Here is a 20,084-nt window from a genome sequence, read left to right as displayed (position 1 = left end):
TTTCAACTTTTATAAAATCACTAAGATGTAAATATGTTTTTATCAAACCTACCCCTAAACAAGAAGTAAGGCCATTTTCATTCAACACAATGTTTCAGAGCGGAAACTTAGCTGAAATATCGCATTGGTAATTAGTATCTCTGCGTGTGTTTAAGTCGTTCACATAATGAATGTAACCTTTCATAGTTAAAGACACGAATTTACGTAGCATGATGTAAAGCTCTAAGCCGGGTCACATTCCGCACACTCATATACATTGTTCATAGTCTCGTAGACAGATTACAGAGGTGCCGTCCCTTCCGAAACTAAAACAAAGCCTAGCAGAACTTTATTGTTCTAATTATTATAATAACAGTTGACAACCCTGCGGCGTTGTTCAGATACCTCCACTATGTTAGCGAGCAAACAGAAGCAAGTATTAAGAAGCGAAACTCGTAGAGCCATATCATAGTTTCCGCTCTGAATACCTAAAACGTAATATTATGAGGGGTTTCAGTTTACTTCAACTAACTATGGTTCTCTACCGTTTCAATAAACTATGTTAATTTATGCATTAAATTTTATATTCATGAAATTTGTTCATGGTCTTAATTGAATGTAGTCTGCGGAGTGAAAAAATATTGCCTCCATTTTTATGATGCAAAGAGATTAATGACCGTAAAATTGAATGATTACAACACGTGTAAACTATATTTTATTAGTACATGATAACTCAGAATATGGCTATAGAAATATCGTGCATAATAATAACGCTAAAATGTTTCAGTCATAAATCCGGTATATTGAAAAATCCATATTGGTATCCATTATTGGCTTTTATTGGTACTCTGTGCATACACGGATTTTGTTTTATTGTCCTAGTTTAAAATAAAAACTGTTAAAAACGATTGTATGTGAGCTTAAAAATATTTTTGAAAACACCGACTATCTTCATAAATGGAATCAATGGCGATGTTAGTTCTGAACGACGTGAATACACATTCACAACTAACAATCGTTTTTCGTCGCTTTCAAAATCTACAGGTCTCGACGAAAATGGTGAATCGTCTTCCTTACGGGCGCTACGATTCTTAGTCTGGTAATGGGTAGCCATTAGTTACGGTCGGGTCCTGGGGAGTTATATTCTTATAAGTGTTGTTGCTTTGATGAACAACACGATAGTGTCGCGAGCTTATACGCCTTTTTACTTGATAATTTATCAAAATTTTCTACTCTTAGGAGATTCAATTCGCTCGATTTCAAACTAGATTGACAAGAAAGGACACATGTCTGAAGAAACTGAACACGATAAAGATTATGCCGTAGATTATAATAATATAAAGACAAAATAACGTATACCATTTAAGCACAGTATACCTTTGAAGTATGATATTATCAGTGCCTGTCGTTCTTTCAATAAAACCCGATATATTCAGCATTTGTTTTTTTCTTAAAACAAACACTGTACTTTGATATCTGTTGACCACGTTCTGCAGACATGTTTGACAATACGGAAACTTTGCTTTCTCAGCACAGTAAATCAATAAAGCTATCCTAACTCTGATGTTTGCGAAAGCAGATATTGTTTATGCTTCTATATGAATCTGAGTTGAAATAAATTGGATTGAATTTACTTTTCACCATGCTTATACTATATAATTAAATTAAAATTTATCGAGTTAAATTAAATTGAATTTATCACTTTAATGTTTTAAAAAAAAAAAAACTACTGCTTAGGATGATGATTATAATCAGGTTCGTATGTTAGATCGTTAGTAAAGTAAAAAATGCCCCGGAAATAAATACTAGCCAACTGTTTTGAAAGTCATTACGTTTCATTTGGAACTCTATGAATCTATACTTATTAATATTATAAGCTGAGAAGTTTGTTTGTTTGAACGCGCTAATCTCAGGAACTACTGGTCCGATTTGAGCAATTCTTTCAGTGTTAGATAGCCCATTTATCGAGGAAGGCTATAGGCTATATTATAGCATCACGCTAAGACCAATACAAGCAGAGCACCAACAATTAACGTTTCAAAATCCCGATTTCTACTTTTTGAGAGCTTCCGCTGCGTGCGCTGCAGAAACGATTAAAATTTAGCTAAAATAATGTATGACAGAAAGAGAAAAAAGATCTTTAAAAGATCTAAAAAAAAGTTTGCGACAGCATGTGTCTAAATGTTAAAGTTGGCTCACTATAACGTTTTTATGCTAACCAAATTTTTTCTAAAAAAAAGCGTTATTTGTGAACTATTTCTACAAGGGCGAAGTTGCGGGCAAAACCTAGTTTATAATATGCAGAGATTTATACTCGTAAAGTATTAAAGCTGATTATTATCCGACGCGACTAAATCAATCATTCACTTGTGTACCTCCGGGCTAATCCTAACGGTATTAACAGGACGGTACCGACCCAGCTCTCGGAAAAGCAGATATAAGCCGGATAAACTATTTTACTGTTTAAAATTTGTGCAAAATATTAAAATAAGTTTTACTCGTGAACGTTTTTATCGCTCTAGATGAGCGGACGCGTGGTATCAAGCGGTCATTAGAGCCCATATATGTACATACGTCACAACGTGAATGTCACCATCCACCTCGAGACATGAGCTTGAAGTTTTTTTGTAAGGCACAACGGTTATCATGCTCTATAAAACACGATTACTTCACAGCGTGCATAGGCAGGATAGTTGGGGTACTAACCATGTGTACTCATCTAATCTAAGACCAGTTAATACTCCAATCAACCATAACGTTGTTAATAAATTAAATAATACGGAAAATAGAAATAAGGCAAGTAGAAGTATCGATTTTGAAAGGACGCTGATTCCTTTACTGAATAATTTGATGGAATGAGAATGGTATACTTAAGAGATATTTCCTTAGGGATAACACCACAATTACTTTGCGCTCCTCGCATATTGGATGTCTACCGGTGAGCGCGATCGATAAACATCTAATTCTTATAGTTTCTTCTGACATTATGTCCGATTTTTATATAACATTTTGTGCACTTAATCTTCATTTGCGTTGTGGACAGGGTTTTTAGTATTATCCTCAAATTCAGGGCTGAACTATACAATATAAATATTTACTAACAATCACGCCACGCCACGTTAATTGGTCCCGTGATAAGTTCGTAAAGAACTTGTGTTACAGGTACCAGATAACGGAAATAAATGTAAGATTTTTATTATACACATACATATATTTAATATACATCCATAACCCTGGAAAATACATTTATATTTATCCTACAAATATCTTCCCTTGGCGGGATTCGAGCCCGCGACCCCCTTGTGTAGTGACCATGTCACTTACCACTACACCAGACGGTCGTTATATAATAAAACAAAGGATTCACGTGTCGATGCTCCATTATTTTTGACTGCTACTACTGCATTTCTATTATTTGTTTCCACAGATACGTGGATGAGCTCACGGCTGCGCCGGCGTTAAGTGATTACCGAAGCCCATAAACATTACACCATAAGTGTCGTCATCCACATTAAGGCGTCTTCCACTTTGAAGTCTAAATATCTGTAATGTTAAATAACAGCTGTTCCGCCCTTCGAGTCGTAATGTTTTTTTTATTTTTTATTGCTTGGATGGATGGACGAGCTCACAGCCCACCTGGTGTTAAGAGGTTACTGGAGCTCATAGACATCTACAACGTAAATGCGCCACCCACCTTGAGATATAAGTTCTAAGGTCTCAGTATAGTTTCAACGGCTGCCCCACCCTTCAAACCGAAACACATTACTGCTTCACGGCAGAAATAGGCAGGGTGGTGTTACCTACCCGTGCGGACTTACAAGAAGTCCTACTACCAGTAAAAATGATTGCTTCCCCACACCAGTACCTCCCGTGGGAGCTCACAATACACCCTACCACCAGTAAATACTAATTGGCAACTGCCCATTATATGGTGATTCACTTAGTATCCTTTTACGACACCCACTAGAAGGGTTCGAGTGGTTCTATTCTAGACCAACACCACATAACCACGTTATTGTAATTTACTTTCGCGTTTTATTTTTACTTTTCCAAAAACACATAAAGCTGATATGGAGTTAGCATCGTAAAGAAAACTTAACATCACTTACATCAACAACTTAAACAAGAAATGTTACAAACTTAAACGTAGTGACATCCCTTTCCTATGTTATTATTGTTTTTGAATTCATAGTCTTGAAATGAATAATTTATTTTATGACGAGACTTTTCATCAAATAATAGTTTTTCCTATTGTGTTCTGAGCCCACTGGATATCCAATTGAGATCAAATAAACATTCAGTTTTTGTCATCAACAAAGAGACCCACCCGTTCGTTTTGATTGCATTTAAATTATATTTGAACGTAAATTCGAGAACTGAAAACATCTCTTGTTGAAATAATTAAATACAATGCGATTTAATATTTCGTTTTCAAAAGCGGTCACTTCAGTGTCTGTCGCAGACGACTGGTAAATAGTGCTTTGTTTGAAACAAAGTAGCTTTTTAAAATGAAGGCAAATAATTTATTGTTATGCTATTGTTGGTAAAAGTATTCGCATGTTAACAGTCTGGCACTGGCAAATAATACGCCCAGAGATTTAAAATAATTGTTGAGTACATCTATTGGTTTCTATTTCAAATGTTTCCAATTAAGTACATAGTTAGTTCTTTAAAATTCTTGAATCTATAAAAATATAAATGTTAGATGTGTCTATAACGGTTAGTTGTGCGGTGTATGTGTTAATTATATATTTGAATTACTTATATTAGAAAAGTCATGAATTTAACATGTGTTTTTAAGCTATTGCATAGCTTTTATCGCGGGCTTTGAGGGCGGCGACCGAATCACAAAATTCTGTAACGAAAATAAAACCTAACACCCCCATTCCGCCTACAATGTAGCTCGCGTTCAACGCATTCACACGTTGCGCTTGTGTGGTGTTTGTGAATAAGCTCAATGCGTGACGTCGCACTGCATGCGCATTATGAAAAGTCTGCCCATATCTCTCTCGCGCGGTCTAGCTTATGAAATTGAAGGGGACAGTTTTGCTTTTGTTATTGTTTATAAATATAGCGTGGTCTTATTTTATAATTGTTTTAATATTAAGTTATTATTGTCTAATTATAATTGCATAAGTTGATAAAAAATGCTATGCAATAGCATTACCGCAGCAGTCCCCGAGTGCCACACGTTTTTATTTTTGTAGAGTTGAAACATTGTAATATCCATGTTATTGTAAGGTGCAAGATATCTGTGATAAGCTTTATACTATATTTTTAATAATTATCCGGAGATAGACGATTGCTTTTAGCTATACGAACGCTAACTATGTGATACGATACGATAACTAACGCCAAAGTACGGATTAAACTATACTCGTAAAAAGAACTCATACTTTTATATTTTACTAGCCGTACTCGCCCGCTTCGCTGGGCATTTAAAATTACGATTATTATTTATTGTCATTATTATTAGGGACTCCAACACTCATATAAATATTAGCCTATCCATTAAGTAGTTGTATTTTCTACCATATGGATATCAAGTTTCAAATCAATCGGATGCATGGTTCAGTAGTTATAACGGAACATCCGTAAAAATCACTGTGGATTTATATATTAGTATAGATTATAAGAATTTATAATGAAATCTGTCTTACATAGCATTAAATTTGATTTTTCATCGGCAGGTCATTAAGGGTTCGTGTAGACTGGCCGTGAAGGCATTGTCTTGCCGCCGCTACCGTTCATATTCAATACGCATATCGTATACAGAATATAAAGAGTCTGATCCTGAAACTAAATGTGCCACTAGCTTAAAATAAACTGAAAATAATATTCATTTACAAACACGTCAACCATACAACACACGTACAACTTAACCGTATAGAACCGATAATGGAAAACCAAGTGAAGACAAAGTGACGACGGTCTCGGGTTGGCGCTTTCTGAAAGAGCCCTAATAATGTAGTTTGAAACCTATGCATATTTTATGCATAAAGCTGTCAGAAATATGGAGTTAATTTACCAAGTATATTGCGGCTCGATCCATGCAATGTTGTGTATACCGCGTCTCCAAGCAACCGAATAAGGCGGTTTGCCGTCAAACAAAACCATATATCGTTATTTATGTATATATGTATTCATTATGCATATAATTGAAGTATAAAAATAATAGAATGTCGTTCAAGCCTTTGTACTCAGTTAAAACATTTACTGTGAGCCAAGGAAATTAAAAGAGAATGACGTTTAACTAATTTGCAAAAAGTAAAAACTGTTTCTGTTTGTTTTCTGAATGTTTGTTGTTCATTTTCTCTTTGAATTTGTACGATGCCGACGCCGGGTATAACAAGATTTTTAATATTCAATTTTCAAATTATATGGTAGGCATGATTTTTGGTCTGGAATTTCTCATGCATTTTTATTTGATTCAGTGGACACAAGAGCTTATGATTCACTTGATGTTTAATGCTTGCCGGAGCTCATGGATACCATGATGTGGATGCCAGAACCTATCTCGTCATTTACTACAACTACACAATCAACATCACTCAAGCAAATCACTTTAGGAAAGCACTTTTTTTTTTCCTACCTAAGCTGAGAGCCTTGAGAGGCTATTTTAGCGTAACCTTAACTAGTAGGTGAGCTCTCGGGGCTCAAACCTGACGACTTTGCTAACACGAACCCTAGCAAGAGCCGTGCTTCGCAGAATCTACCACCGGATCAGAAACGCGACCCACTGAGAAGATCCGGCGAGAAACTCAGTGGGCCGTGTCTGAGGGGGAAACCACTACCGACATACCAATGCAGTAGTACCAACGGAACTGAGCCTTCCTTCTTGTATCGCAAAGCGGAAAAACAACCGTGGTTTTGAAATCTATAAGTCCGGCTTAACCGGTGTGAACCGGTGTAGACCTGAAACTCACTAGGGGCTGGCTGATCAAAATAATATGTGTCATTTGTTGGTATTGACTTATATTGCACTCTTTATCGAATCGTTGAGAATGTTAAGTCTAATTTTCTCGCGTGTAATAAAATCACTGCATAAGCATTGCATATAGCCTATCTAAGAACAAATACTTCACAGCTGAAGTCTATTGAAAATTCCTGTCAGAACAGTCCATTAAGGATTTTAATTTGAATTCTTTGTAATTTCGCAGGTATCTACTGAAGTTTTCACTGATCCGATAATTTTTATTAATAATGTGTGGCTTAAAAAGATTAAAAGCAATCACGCTCTATGTACTGGTTATGTCGTAATTTTTTAAACTTAAATTTTGTATAAATATAATAAAAAGACATTAGATAAAAGGTAAGAATTCGATACGAGTATACTCATCTGGATTGTGATATGCCAGATGGTATAAGACCATATACGTTCATATGCATTGGCTTTCAAATCAACAGATATCCAAGACAATCAAATCTATCACTTACTGTTGTAATTTTTTTTACATTTTACGTTGTAATTTTTTTTTTACATGTTTTACATTTTACGTCTGAATTTTTATTTTACATCTTGTGGCTGCTCGAATAATGTTTAGTTTCCGTGACCACGGACGAATAATATTGTTGTTTTTTATTTATAATATCAGATTCAAAAACGTGAATATTGCGCCATATGCAGCGATATGATTAAAATTTTTCACTTCTGAAAATTCCGCATGGTAAAGGTTTTACTGATAATAGGGTGTTTGTGAACCCACACGGCTACATCCCACCGTCCTGCCTATTTTTAACGCGAAGCAGTAATGAGTTCGGGTTTGAAAGGTGGAGCAACCCTTATACTAAAGAATTAAGATCTAGACTTCATATTCCAAGGTAGGTGTCGGCACTCACATTATGGTGTTGATAGACTCCGGTACCCACTGACTAACTGAGATTTTTCATTCGAATATGGAATGAAAAAAAATGCCTTTATATAGGACACTAGCGGCCGGCTCCGGCTCCGCTCGTGTCTTTAACAAAAATTTCAACGATATTTGACATTCTTTTATTTTTTAAATAAAAGGACACTTATTGCTTCATAACTATAATAGTTAGACATATGCTGTCGCGACACTTTTTGTAAATAATAATGTATTCTACAAAGTCGTAGTACATTATTTTATTCTATCATCAATAGTTTTCGCAGGGCACGCGTTGTAAAGAATATTTTAGGTAATTTTTTTACACCTTGGGTTACATTATTGGAGTTTTAGTAAGGATCTCTAATTTTTTTCAAAAAATATTATATGTAGCCTATGTCACTTGGGAATAGTGTAGCTTCCAAACAGTGAAAGAGTTTTTCAAATTGGTTAAATAGTTTTGGAGCTTATTCAATACAAACAAACAAATCTTTCCTCTTTATAATATTAGTATAGATAATGGTTTTCATCCTTCTCATTTATATATAATACTAGCTGACCAGGCAAACGTTGTGTTGCCTTAAATAAGATTTCTAGGGAAATTCTACTGTAGAAAAAAAAACCTCATATAACCACATAATACCTCATTATAAACAAAAAAAAATATCCAAAAAATTCAAATAAAAAATAAATGTTTGGGGTGAACAACCCTTTTCACTTAGGGGTATGAAAAATAGATAGTTGCCGATTCTCAGACCTACTGAACATACTATTACACAAATAAAACCAAAAAACATGGTTGAAAAATGTATAGTATTGTATAGCTCTCAAATATATTAAGTGTATAATCTATGATGTATAGTGAGTAAGTAAGACAAAATGTCCCCATTTTGGCGGGAACGCGAGGAGTGAAGTTGTGTGATTTGTTTTATTTTGTCCATTTAGTGTTTCTTCGGGCTTAAATGTGTAATAATGGTCGTTTATTAACTGTTTAATAAAAGCCGCTGGACGTAACTTCTCGGGATCCTCAAAAAAGTTTTGAAAGTCGTCGTGGCCTAAAGGATAAGACGTTCGGTGCATTCGTATGAAGCGATACACCGGTGTTCGAATCCCGCAGGCGGGTACCAAATTTTTCAAATGAAATACGTACTCAACAAATGTTTATGATTGACTTCCATGGTGAAGGAATAACATCGTGTAATAAAAATCAAACCCGTAAAATGATAATTTGCGTAATCACTGGTGGTAGGACCTCTTGGGAGTCTGCACGGGTAGGTACCACCACCTCGCCTATTTCCGCCGTGAAGCAGTAATGCGTTTCGGTTCGAAGGGTGGAGTAGCCGTTGTAACCCTAATTAGAACTTATATCTCGAGGTGGGTGGCGCATTTACGTTGTAGATGTCTATGGGCTCCAGTAACCACTTAACATCAGGTGGGCTGTGAGCTCGTCCATACATCCAAGCAATAAAAAAAATAAAAATGTCCACTTAAAAAATCTTAGTAATGACCACCATTTTACTAAGATTATATTTCATCCCATATCATCTCAATTCATTTCATTTAATTTCGTCCCAGTTGATTAGTGTCTCAAATTAATCATCTTCATTTCATTTCACTCCATAGTATCATTTTTCATAAAAATATGATTAATATCAATTAAAATAAGACATGACTTAAAGGTCTTAGTTACCAGGTCAAAAAATATCTTAAAAAATAGTAAGACAGGAGACCGGCTTCGTCCTCATCCCCACTACGTGATGTTTGCTGGATGAGTGGTGACACCTGGCGGGGATAGCTGATCGATTGATAGTTCATCAGTAGTCGACCAGCGAGGGTGGGAGATCAAATTCAATTTAAAAAAAAACATAATTAAAGGAACTTGAAATTATAAACTCTGAATAAGAATTTATCGTACTACAATTATAATATTTGATTGCCATCTTGCAACCTTATTGCGGCTTTGTGCATAGAATAAAAAAAATATTAATCGGGATGGAAAAATAGGGGTTGATCGTATAAGAGTGAAAATTGACAGTAATATGATTTTTTTTTATTTTAAGTAATGACAAAACAAAATAAAAAACTTGACAAAAAAATTAAAGTTTATAATTAACAAATAAAAAAAGGGGTTGATCATAGAGGGATGAAAAATTGAGAGTAACATCAGATTTTTTATTTTAATTCATGACAAAATAAAAATAAAAATGAAAATCTTGCCAAAAAAATTAAAGTTAACAAATAAAAAATAGGGGTTGATCGTAGAGGGGTGAAAATTTCAGAGTAATATGAATTTTATTATTCTACGTCATGACAAAATAAAAACAAAATTCTCGCAAAAAATTTTAAAGTTTTTAATTAGCAAATAAAAAATAAGGGTTGATCGTAGAAGGGTGAAAATTGAGGATTGTATGTATTTTTGTATGGTGTATCATAAAAAAATAGAAATTATAATTTTGTCAAAAAAATAAAATAAAAAATTTAGGGTTGGACTACCCCTAACATTTAGGGGGATGAAAAATAGATGTTGGCCGATTCTCATAGATACCGGATAAGCACAAAAAATTTCATCAAAATCGGTCAAGTCGTTTCGGAGGAGTATGGCAACGAAAACTGTGACACGAGAATTTTATATATTAGATGTTAAATTAAACGAAAACATCATGTTTGTTTTTTTTGTAATACAATTAGTGTGAAGCCCAACAATGTACAATAATATTAATATTCACTCAGGTATAGTAACCGGCAAACTTCTTGAGCAAATGACCTTGACTGCGCAGAACCTAATTTTAGATCACTTTGGTGGTGAGGGTGAGGCGCGACGGCAGGGGAAATCGTATCGAGCGCGTTATTGGTAGATCAGTCGAACCCTGCGTCCCGCACCGCGCCCTCGTTCCGCTTGCTCCCAAAAGTACGCTTGCGTATAGTGAAAAGTCTATCGTTATTAATCGTTAAGTTATTTGTTATAATTGCTTGTTGACTTTGTTACCATTGCTATTTGTCGAGTGTTTGTTGATTTTTTATAAAAAATACACTATGCAGTAACAAACTGGTGTAGAATTCAAAAGAAAGGGTAGAAAAATTGTGTACGATGTATATTGCTTCATTATAAAACAGGGGAAGAATGATATGGAAAAAGTAAAACAGACTTCGGAAGCAACAAAAACATCAGTGAGTACTGTTAGGTGCATTATTAACGAAGCTAAAGGCTCTGGCTTGCTCGCCGTGTTTCGGACTCCGGGTAAAAAAGATCAGGGAAGAAGAAAGTTACCGGAATGGATAGTTTCATTCAATCTGTAATAAAAAGATGTATTCATAATAACTACATAACAAGCAACGAAACTCCGTACCGTAGAAAGGCTTCGAAAAATTTAAAGAAGATATAAATTTTAATGGCTCGAAATGAAGTTTACGACGAATTATGAAAGAGCTAGGCTTCAGATGGAAAAAAAAACAGAAAATAATCGGAAGCTGGTAATTGAAAAAAGTTACATTCGATTACTACGAATCGAATATCTTCAAAAAATAATTAATTATAGACAAAAAAGAAGACCGAACCGACCGAGTTATAAACTACACCGATGAGCACTATGTCGACTCATCACGATGATAGCGACTCTGGTGATGAAAATAGTGACGATGATGATGGTCAAGATTATGATAACGAAAAAAAAATTACAAATACCAGCTTCGCTTCAACTGAACCAAGACCTGGCAACAGCTCTAGTTTTTACTTAATAGAAGGAATATCTATTTTACCCCAAGATTCAATTATTAAAATTATTAACCTATATTTTTTGTTTGTTGATGTTCTAATAAATATATAAATAAATACATATGTTGATTTTAATAATTTAATTGCATTATGACGCAGAGTAAATAATGTTTTTGCACGTGAGTGTACCATGCGCGATCTTACCCCCACTACGTCAACAAATGCTCAAGAAGTTTGCCGGCTATTATAACAGACAGTACGAAACTTGTTAACATTGTTATAGAAACACGAATCGATCCACAAGTCGAGCTGGATCACGATAATACAATTAACTCCGTTTTCCCGTTTTGAGGGAAGGTGAATAAACTGCAATAATAGGGCAACGTCGCGACATTTTGGCGCCCAAAACGCGCATGTCAAACAACACTGCATCAAACCTGACACGAGGTAACAGAAAGTTCGTAGAAAACAAAAAAAGTGTATGGCTTAAGTAGAGTATTTGGAACAGAGAGCCTAGTAATAGTTCGTAACGCAGAGTTGCGATGTGATGTCCATGGGCAGCGATAATCAAATCTCTTTATCGCAAGGGTTGCCTGATTGTCTGTCTGAGACTATTAGAAAAAAAATACACAGAAAAATACATAGATAGTAAATACACAGATTAGGAAATAGATGCGGCATTATAATATTTAGGAGTAATAGGGAGCTACTGGTAGTGGCTTTTTCTTTCATATCCATTCGATACTAAGATCAAGAAGTTATAATCTAATTTCCAATGTTCCACCGAAGCTATAATATAATGTTAATTGATATAATGTAGTTTTTAATTCATCTTATCTTAATATTTTAAACAGTAATTGTTCGTTTCTATCTTTTAATAATCAACGCAATTACTTGTTTTAATACTTGTTCGTTTTAAATATTTCCCGTCTTCCTAATCAGTTATTTTATTGTATACTCGCAGTGCCTATCTTGTTCAGACTGTAATGGAAACAAAATGTTTTCTTTTCGTTAATCAGTACAAAGAAATGTGGAACGTTCTTGGAATATTGAATATCAGGTGAGAAGGTCATTGATCCTCGAGTCGCGAACCTTCTTTTTTATTTATAAGAGTGGATAGTATCGGCGGCGGGTCTCGTACCGCAGTGTTATGTAACAGTCCGCCGCTCGATATAGACTTTACTGACTTGTACTACAAGTACACGACGGCGCGTTGGCTGGTAACGTCGTCGTCTGGTCACACGATATTATACCCCACGGGCTTTTGGAATAACTCCCTGGAATTTTGGTTGGCCATATTATGGGAAAATTTTCCGTCCCTCTATATATACGGATTCATTCGACGAAACGAGCAGGATTTTGTTTTACGTTATTCAATAAATAATGTTTCGCGTAGCTGAACACGAGATAATGTAATTAAAGTACGGCTCGATAGTTAATCTCCTTTATTATAGAAACAGCTGTTCAATTTTTTTTATTAGCATTAGCAGACATACGCGATTACCGCCACTCAACTGTAGATATTTGGTCGAAGTTTTGATTGTATAGTAGGGTTGGATATGTTTTGTGGTGGCCGAAAATAGCGTCTTGAAATATTTTCCCGTGGGTATCGTTAAAAACGTCTAAAGGAATCTAGTGGTCGGCAAAGTTTTCTAAGGATATACCAGGATACTGCCATCACCGACCGGCATTTACCCTTAGTAATGGCACATGCCGCGAAGTGTTCATGCGTTCCCGCTTAGACTGCGACTACCATTACGTAATACGATTCAGACTTCAAGCCAATATCTCGTGGTGGGTGGCAGCACTCACATAGTAATGTCTATATAACTGTGATATTCATAGGTTAAACCAATCGGGCGGATGCCATTGAGTGTAAATTTTGGTTCGACGAGTTACATAATATTATAATTTAGAAGAAATACTCTCTGAGGATTAAATCAAGGCATAACGGGATGGTTGCAGCGCCTACGGGCTTGGTTTTTAGTAAAACATAATCTGGTTGATATGTTTTTTTATCACTTTCGTTAAATAGTGTCATGCAGAATCATATCATTTCTACCAAAAAAAAGGTCACTAATTTTTTTTAGCAAAATGCTAAAATAACAGTTTCTCTCGAAATACTCGTGCCCTTGAGTTATATGTATATTTAAGTCAAAAAAATCATCATGCGTTATACAAAATATGTCAAGTTATACTGTGTTATTTTTGTATTATTGCTTTAATGGGTGGACGAGCTGACAGCCCACCTGATGTTATAAGTTGTTACTTGAACCCATAGATATCTACAACTAAAATGCCGCCACCCACCTTGATATATGAGTTCTAAGGTCTCAGTATAGTTACAACGGCTGCCCCACCCTTCAAACCGAAACGCATTACTACTTCACGGCAGAAATAGGCGGGGCAGCGGTACCTACCCGCGCGGACTCACAAGAGGTCCTACCACCAGTTACTTCGCAGAGCTGTCAGTTCGTAGGCATAAAATTTTCAAATATTAATTATTGGTCGAATTATAATGATTTTTAAATGTGTAATCACCAACAAAAGTGTGCTGCAAAATGTTAGTTTCAAGTGAATTCTTCAAAATCAATTTAATTGGTTAAGTTGATAACTAGTCTGAGAATTTCACCTGGGTGATAATCCAATCTAAATGCATCTGGTCTCTATTGGCTTCAGTAAGGTCTTAAGTCCACTCTACGCTCTATATACATGCGCTAACAATATTTTAATTTGACATTAATAATATAATCTATTTGAAATTCGTATAACAAGAATTACTTTCTACATCAGTCGGCTCGAAAATAGGTCCTTTTTTCTGTGTTTCGTGTACCTTTCTGGTACAAAGGCACGAGACAAGAACGACTCAGACATCGAATATCATATTTTCCTGAAATAAGAGCGAGAGCCGTGCCCGGATCCAGTATATATATTACTCACTAATCACAAGAATCAACGAAGCGATGAACTAATCTGAAGACCATTTTTTATGTGTCGCATTTATCGGATCAGTAATTTTTTTTTATTGCCCTTGTAGGCATACGAGCATACGGCCCACCTGATGGTGAGTGGCTACCGTCGCCCATGGACTTCAGCAATGCCAGGGGCAGAGCCAAGCCGCTGCCTACCGCTAAACCGTTAAACGTGATCTATGTATTATAGAACATAAGTGAGAATTTAATAAATTTCAGCTATATGTACCCATCGATGGACGAGTTGGCGAATCAACTGAACTACGTCATGGGTCACTTCGGCATCAAGACCTTTATAGGATTCGGCGTGGGTGCTGGAGCGAACGTGCTTGCTAGATTCGCTCTTATCCACCCTAAGAAGGTAAGTGGGCCTGGTACTGAATTAATCAATGAACAAGTCACCATCGGATTTACTAATTATTTTTTTCATTGCTTAGATGGGTGGACGAGCTCACAGCCCACCTGGTGTTAAGTGGTTACTGGAGCCCATAGACATCCACAACGTAAATGCGCCATCCACCTTGAGATATAAGTTCTAAGGTCTCAAGTATAGTTACAATAGTTAGTAGCTTTACCTAAATTATTATTATTACCTAATAAGAATATGGTAAAAAAAAAAATTTTTTTATTCTCGTTATTGTTATTAGTCTGCAGTCGAAAAATTATCGATAAATAAAAAAACTGTTACAAGCTATATAGTTAAATATATCTTATTTGGTTTATCGTCACTCGGAATGTTATTGGCGCTGCTATTTATAATTCTAATATAAAGGCCTACCTTGATCCTCATAAATATACTTTATAACTAAAATAGAAATGTATATTTGTAATTTTAAATTTCTACCTACCCACCTACCTAGTTTTACCTACTTATATTCGATCCCTCATTTGCATTGTATGCCAATCATAATGGATGAAGTGGACGTGTATGTCTGAAATTATAATGAAATAGCAAGGCTGAGTTTGGTTTGTAAGATTAATAGCTGGGATCCACGCGATGCGTTTCGTGCGATTACATTTTAGCATCGAGCAAAATTGTCGACTTCAGCTAAGTATTATAAAGCCTTATTTTAATTATTATTATTAATATTAGGTTTGTTTGTTTATTAATCGCATCCGGAGTCTTATTCTATTCTGTGTAGTTTGTTGTGTTTCAAAGCTCAATTTACCAACCTATAATTTATTTAATAGATGTATTATCTTCACATCTTGTCATAATCCTAATATATCGGTTATTGTTAATATAGTTTGACTTATCTTAAGTATAGTGACGATATTAGAGAGAGAGAGAGAAAAAAAAACAATGTTACAACTAAAATTTATTGCAGTCTTTGGTCTGATGACGGAATCTGGCATAATTTAAATTTAATTCAACCTAAAAATAATTCAATATTGTAAAGAAGACTGCCTTTTTTGAGTACTCGAAAGATTCAGTATGCGTATGCTTTTATTTTTATTGCTTAGATGGGTGGACGAGCTCACAGCCCTCCCGGTGTTAAGTGGTTACTGGAGCCCATAGACATCTACGACGTTAATGCGCCACCCACCTTGAGATATCAGTTCTAAGGTCTCAGTATAGTTAAAGCGGCTGCCTCGCCCTTCAAACCGAAACGCATTACTGCTTCATGGCAGAAATAGACAGGGTGGTGGTACCTATCCGCGCGGACTCACAAGAGGTCCTACCACCAGTAAAAATTTCCGATGATACAAATAAAATGTCCATGGATTCCAGGTAGATGCGCTGACATTGATCAACTGCACATCGAACCAGGCCGGATGGATCGAGTGGGCTTACCAGAAGATGAACACTCGGTCCCTTCGTTCCCGTGGCATGACCCAGGGCGTGCTGGACTACCTTTTGTGGCATCATTTCGGACGTGTAAGTAGTACCTTGTGGACATAGGCGATAATAAACATAGAAATCCCATCAATAATTTATTTTTTTCAATTAGAACATGTTTTAACAAAATCACAATAGAATCATAATAAAATAATTCTACTAGTGATTTGTTAATATTGTACAGGTAATGCATATTTTTGACGTTCTTTGTTTATTTCAGTTTTACATAATAGTGTCAATGCTAAGCGAATTTTCGTTTCGGAACACTTAATTTAAAATATTTTTGTAAAAACTAACAGTATTAATTTCATTCTAATTTCATTCACCCTAAAACAATAAACACACTGTCCTAAATACATTTTTCCCACATAGTTACACTGAAACTCACAAAAAAGGCTGGTTTGATATGATATATGTATTATATATACTCAATGAACAGAAATTGTATGTTAGTTTATTTTGCAATCGTAATGAAGGTCTTGAATTTCTAGAATTTTACTAGGCTCACCAAGATTCGTAACTATAACAACTATAACGTACTATAACAAAACGTATAGGGTATTTTGTTTTTAGAAACAGTAAGAAGAAGAAACGAAATAAGGTTTGGTTGAAACCTTTTAAAATTTCGTAAAATTCAAGCTTACTCTTTAAATAATACTGAGCAACATTTTGTATGATCACTTTTAGTCTTCAACGCGGAAGTTGGGCTTGGAGTTATTTCTATACTTTGAAGATCTTTACTGATAATATATTTCAGTCTTACAATAAATAGATAATTGAATATGTATTTTTTATAATAGTATCCCATCTTAAATAATTATTTTATCAAATAAAATTAAAACTGTTATTCGCTAACTGTTCTATATTATAGCTTATTATACTGAAATCATATTTCAAATTAGTCCAGTCGTTACAATTACGATAAACGAACAAAGTAAGAAGAAAATTTCGTAAAATTCAAGCTTACTCTTTAAATAATACTGAGCAACATTTTGTATGATCACTTTTAGTCTTCACCGCGGAAGTTGGGCTTGGAGTTATTTCTATACTTTGAAGATCTTTACTGATAATATATTTCAGTCTTACAATAAATAGATAATTGAATATGTATTTTTTATAATAGTATCCCATCTTAAATAATTATTTTATCAAATAAAATTAAAACTGTTATTCGCTAACTGTTCTATATTATAGCTTATTATACTGAAATCATATTTCAAATTAGTCCAGTCGTTACAATTACGATAAACGAACAAAGTAAGAAGAAAAACTACTTACTACTTGAAACGACAGCTAAGCTTACATTCGGCACTTACAATTGTGAGAAAATACGATTTTCCATTATACTTCTTGAACTCCGTATGCAACTATACTTTAAACATTACCATAATAAACTCAAATTGACAAATGGTTTCTTAAGATACACGATTTAATGTAAGGAGGTCGATGTTTTAAATACATATCAGATTTAATACTCCTCTAATCTCCTTGACGCCTCACTGCATATTACTAATTAAAGTTATAATAAGGCTATATTGATTCGATGAACGACTACATTAATGAGAATACAAAAATAAATAAATAAATGCAAGTATATCTTACAATCGGTGAGTATTGGTGGGTCGTTTGGTTGGGTCTCATTGGTATTTTTAATGTAAGAACATATTTATTTTAGAATTTTCTAATAACATACAAAAATACTTACACATCAATGAACATTACTTTAATTAGCACTGCGCATCTATCCCCATTTAATTTTAATAATTAATCGAACCTATAATATACATATCTATGGCTTCCTCAATTTCCAAGTTCCTATAGTTCTTGGAATGTTTCCGATACTGTATGACCTAAAAACATGAACACAGCAAGAAATTGATTTTTTACCACTGGAAATTGGTTTTGGCTGATTTTGGATCGAATAATATAATAATATAAGTCAATTCAGCATAATCATCATTTAAAAATATACTGGTTTAAATGTCCATGAACATTTTTTTCAAATTATCGGTTTCAAATAAAGATGCTCAAAAAACATCGCTGATTGGCATCTGCATTGGCTTGGCTGTTTTCTTTAAATTTAAATAATCAGATCCTCCACAAACGTTAAGAAAAAGTACAGCAGCCTTATTGTATCGCCGGTAGGTAGCCTTATGCCCCGGCTGAAATATTCCAATAAGTTACGTATGTATGTCGGGTAGTAAAATATTCGATACGCCCTTTGGTTCTGTTCCGATTTTACGACACAAAAACCTAATTGTACGTTCATATTTCCGAAGCTCTGCGGATTTTACTACCGATTGCTGTGCGACTGTTCAGTGCGAAATTTCAAGGTCCCACGTGGAGCGAACAACGCGACCATGACCGGTTCTTTACGACGTATTTATACGAGGAAATGTTTGCTTTATACGCATGAAAACGAATAAACACGGTATGCCGATATCGAGGCAAAATCAATTCACTGCCCTATCGCACAAGGCTTATAAAGAATTGGCAATTGTTTTGTACCCGGTCCGTCTTCTTTGAACTTCTACGAGTAATAGTGATTAATACAAATTTAACATGATTTAGCATCCGTATATCATGCAAATTTTGAATCTATAATAAACTATTTTGAAAATAAATATAGCACGTTCCTTATTCGTATAGTATAAATTAAGAAAGACATCCGGAAATTAGGAAATCAAGAATTTGATTGACTACATTTATGTATATACACAATATACAGATTTGTTGTATCGTAGTAGTAACGTAGATATCTGGTGCATAGTGGTCGACGGCGCCCATAGACATAACAACGTGAGCACCGCCTCCCATCTTGAGACATGAGGTCAAAGTCTCAAACGTACTGTATGACGGCTGTTCTACCATTCAAACTGTAACGCATGACTGCTTCTCCGCTGAAATAGACATGAGTTCTACTTGTGCGAACTAAAAATATAAGAAAATAACAGCAGGCAATAGCAGTACGCTGGCTTAGATGCGTGCACGAGCTCACTGCCCACCTGGTGTTAAGTGGTTATAGTCCATAGATATCCACAACGTAAATACTGCCATCCACCTTGAAATATGAGTACGGTTTTTACAGCGTTTTCTAAGAATTAATTGCGTTCGATTTATTCCATTGCGAAAGTACCCAACTGCGAATTATCGTTTAAATTTCAAACGAGGCTTGTGGAGAGTATTAAGCGGTAGGCAGCGGCTTGGCTCTGCTCCTGGCATTGCTGAAGTCCATGGGCGACGGTAACCACTTACCATCAGGTGGGACGTACGCTCGTCTGCCTACAAAAGCAAAAATTTTTTTTTGAACTTGTTGAAATAAATGAAATCAAAATTGTTATTATTATCTTCCACAGTTCCCCGAAGACCGCAACCACGATCTGACCCAGATGTACAAGAACTATTTCACACGTAACGTGAACCCCAGCAACCTGTCGATGTTCATTGAGGCGTACGTGCGGCGCTCCGACCTGGGTATCTGCCGTGACGCCGACACCATCAAGGTGCCGGTGTTGAACATCACGGGTGCTCTGTCCCCTCACGTAGACGACACGGTGACCTTCAACGGACGTCTCAACCCAAACAATTCGACTTGGATGAAGGTAGTTTCTGATTTTTTTTTATTGAATGCTTAGATGGGTGGACGAGCTCACAGCCCACCTGGTGTTAAGTGGTTACTGGAGCCCATAGATATCTGCGACGTAAATGCGCCACCCACCTTGAGATATAAGTTC

General features: G+C 35.4%; 1 protein-coding gene across 6 annotated transcripts in view; it reads left to right on the top strand.

The window, feature by feature from the left end:
* The window catches only part of MESK2 (misexpression suppressor of KSR 2), an 88,925-nt gene that overhangs the window by 59,236 nt on the left and 9,605 nt on the right, over nucleotides 1–20,084 (top strand). For all 6 annotated transcript variants that reach the window (XR_003625032.2, XM_089728055.1, XM_089728023.1 and 3 more), the window contains 3 exons: nucleotides 14,730–14,871; nucleotides 16,243–16,389; nucleotides 19,707–19,952. Coding sequence is in view for 5 of the 6 variants with exons in the window: in XM_089728055.1 (XP_089584181.1) it covers nucleotides 14,730–14,871; nucleotides 16,243–16,389; nucleotides 19,707–19,952 (535 nt within the window). In the remaining variant the exon portion in view is untranslated. The remainder of the gene's footprint in view (nucleotides 1–14,729; nucleotides 14,872–16,242; nucleotides 16,390–19,706; nucleotides 19,953–20,084) is intronic.

This window comes from Bombyx mandarina, chromosome 01 (genome assembly GCF_030267445.1).
Source record: "Bombyx mandarina strain Sakado chromosome 01, ASM3026744v2".
In the NCBI taxonomy this organism is placed as follows: domain Eukaryota; kingdom Metazoa; phylum Arthropoda; class Insecta; order Lepidoptera; family Bombycidae; genus Bombyx; species Bombyx mandarina.
The sequence above is the reverse complement of the archived record's forward strand: the minus strand, read 5'-3'. Positions and strand labels throughout refer to the sequence as shown.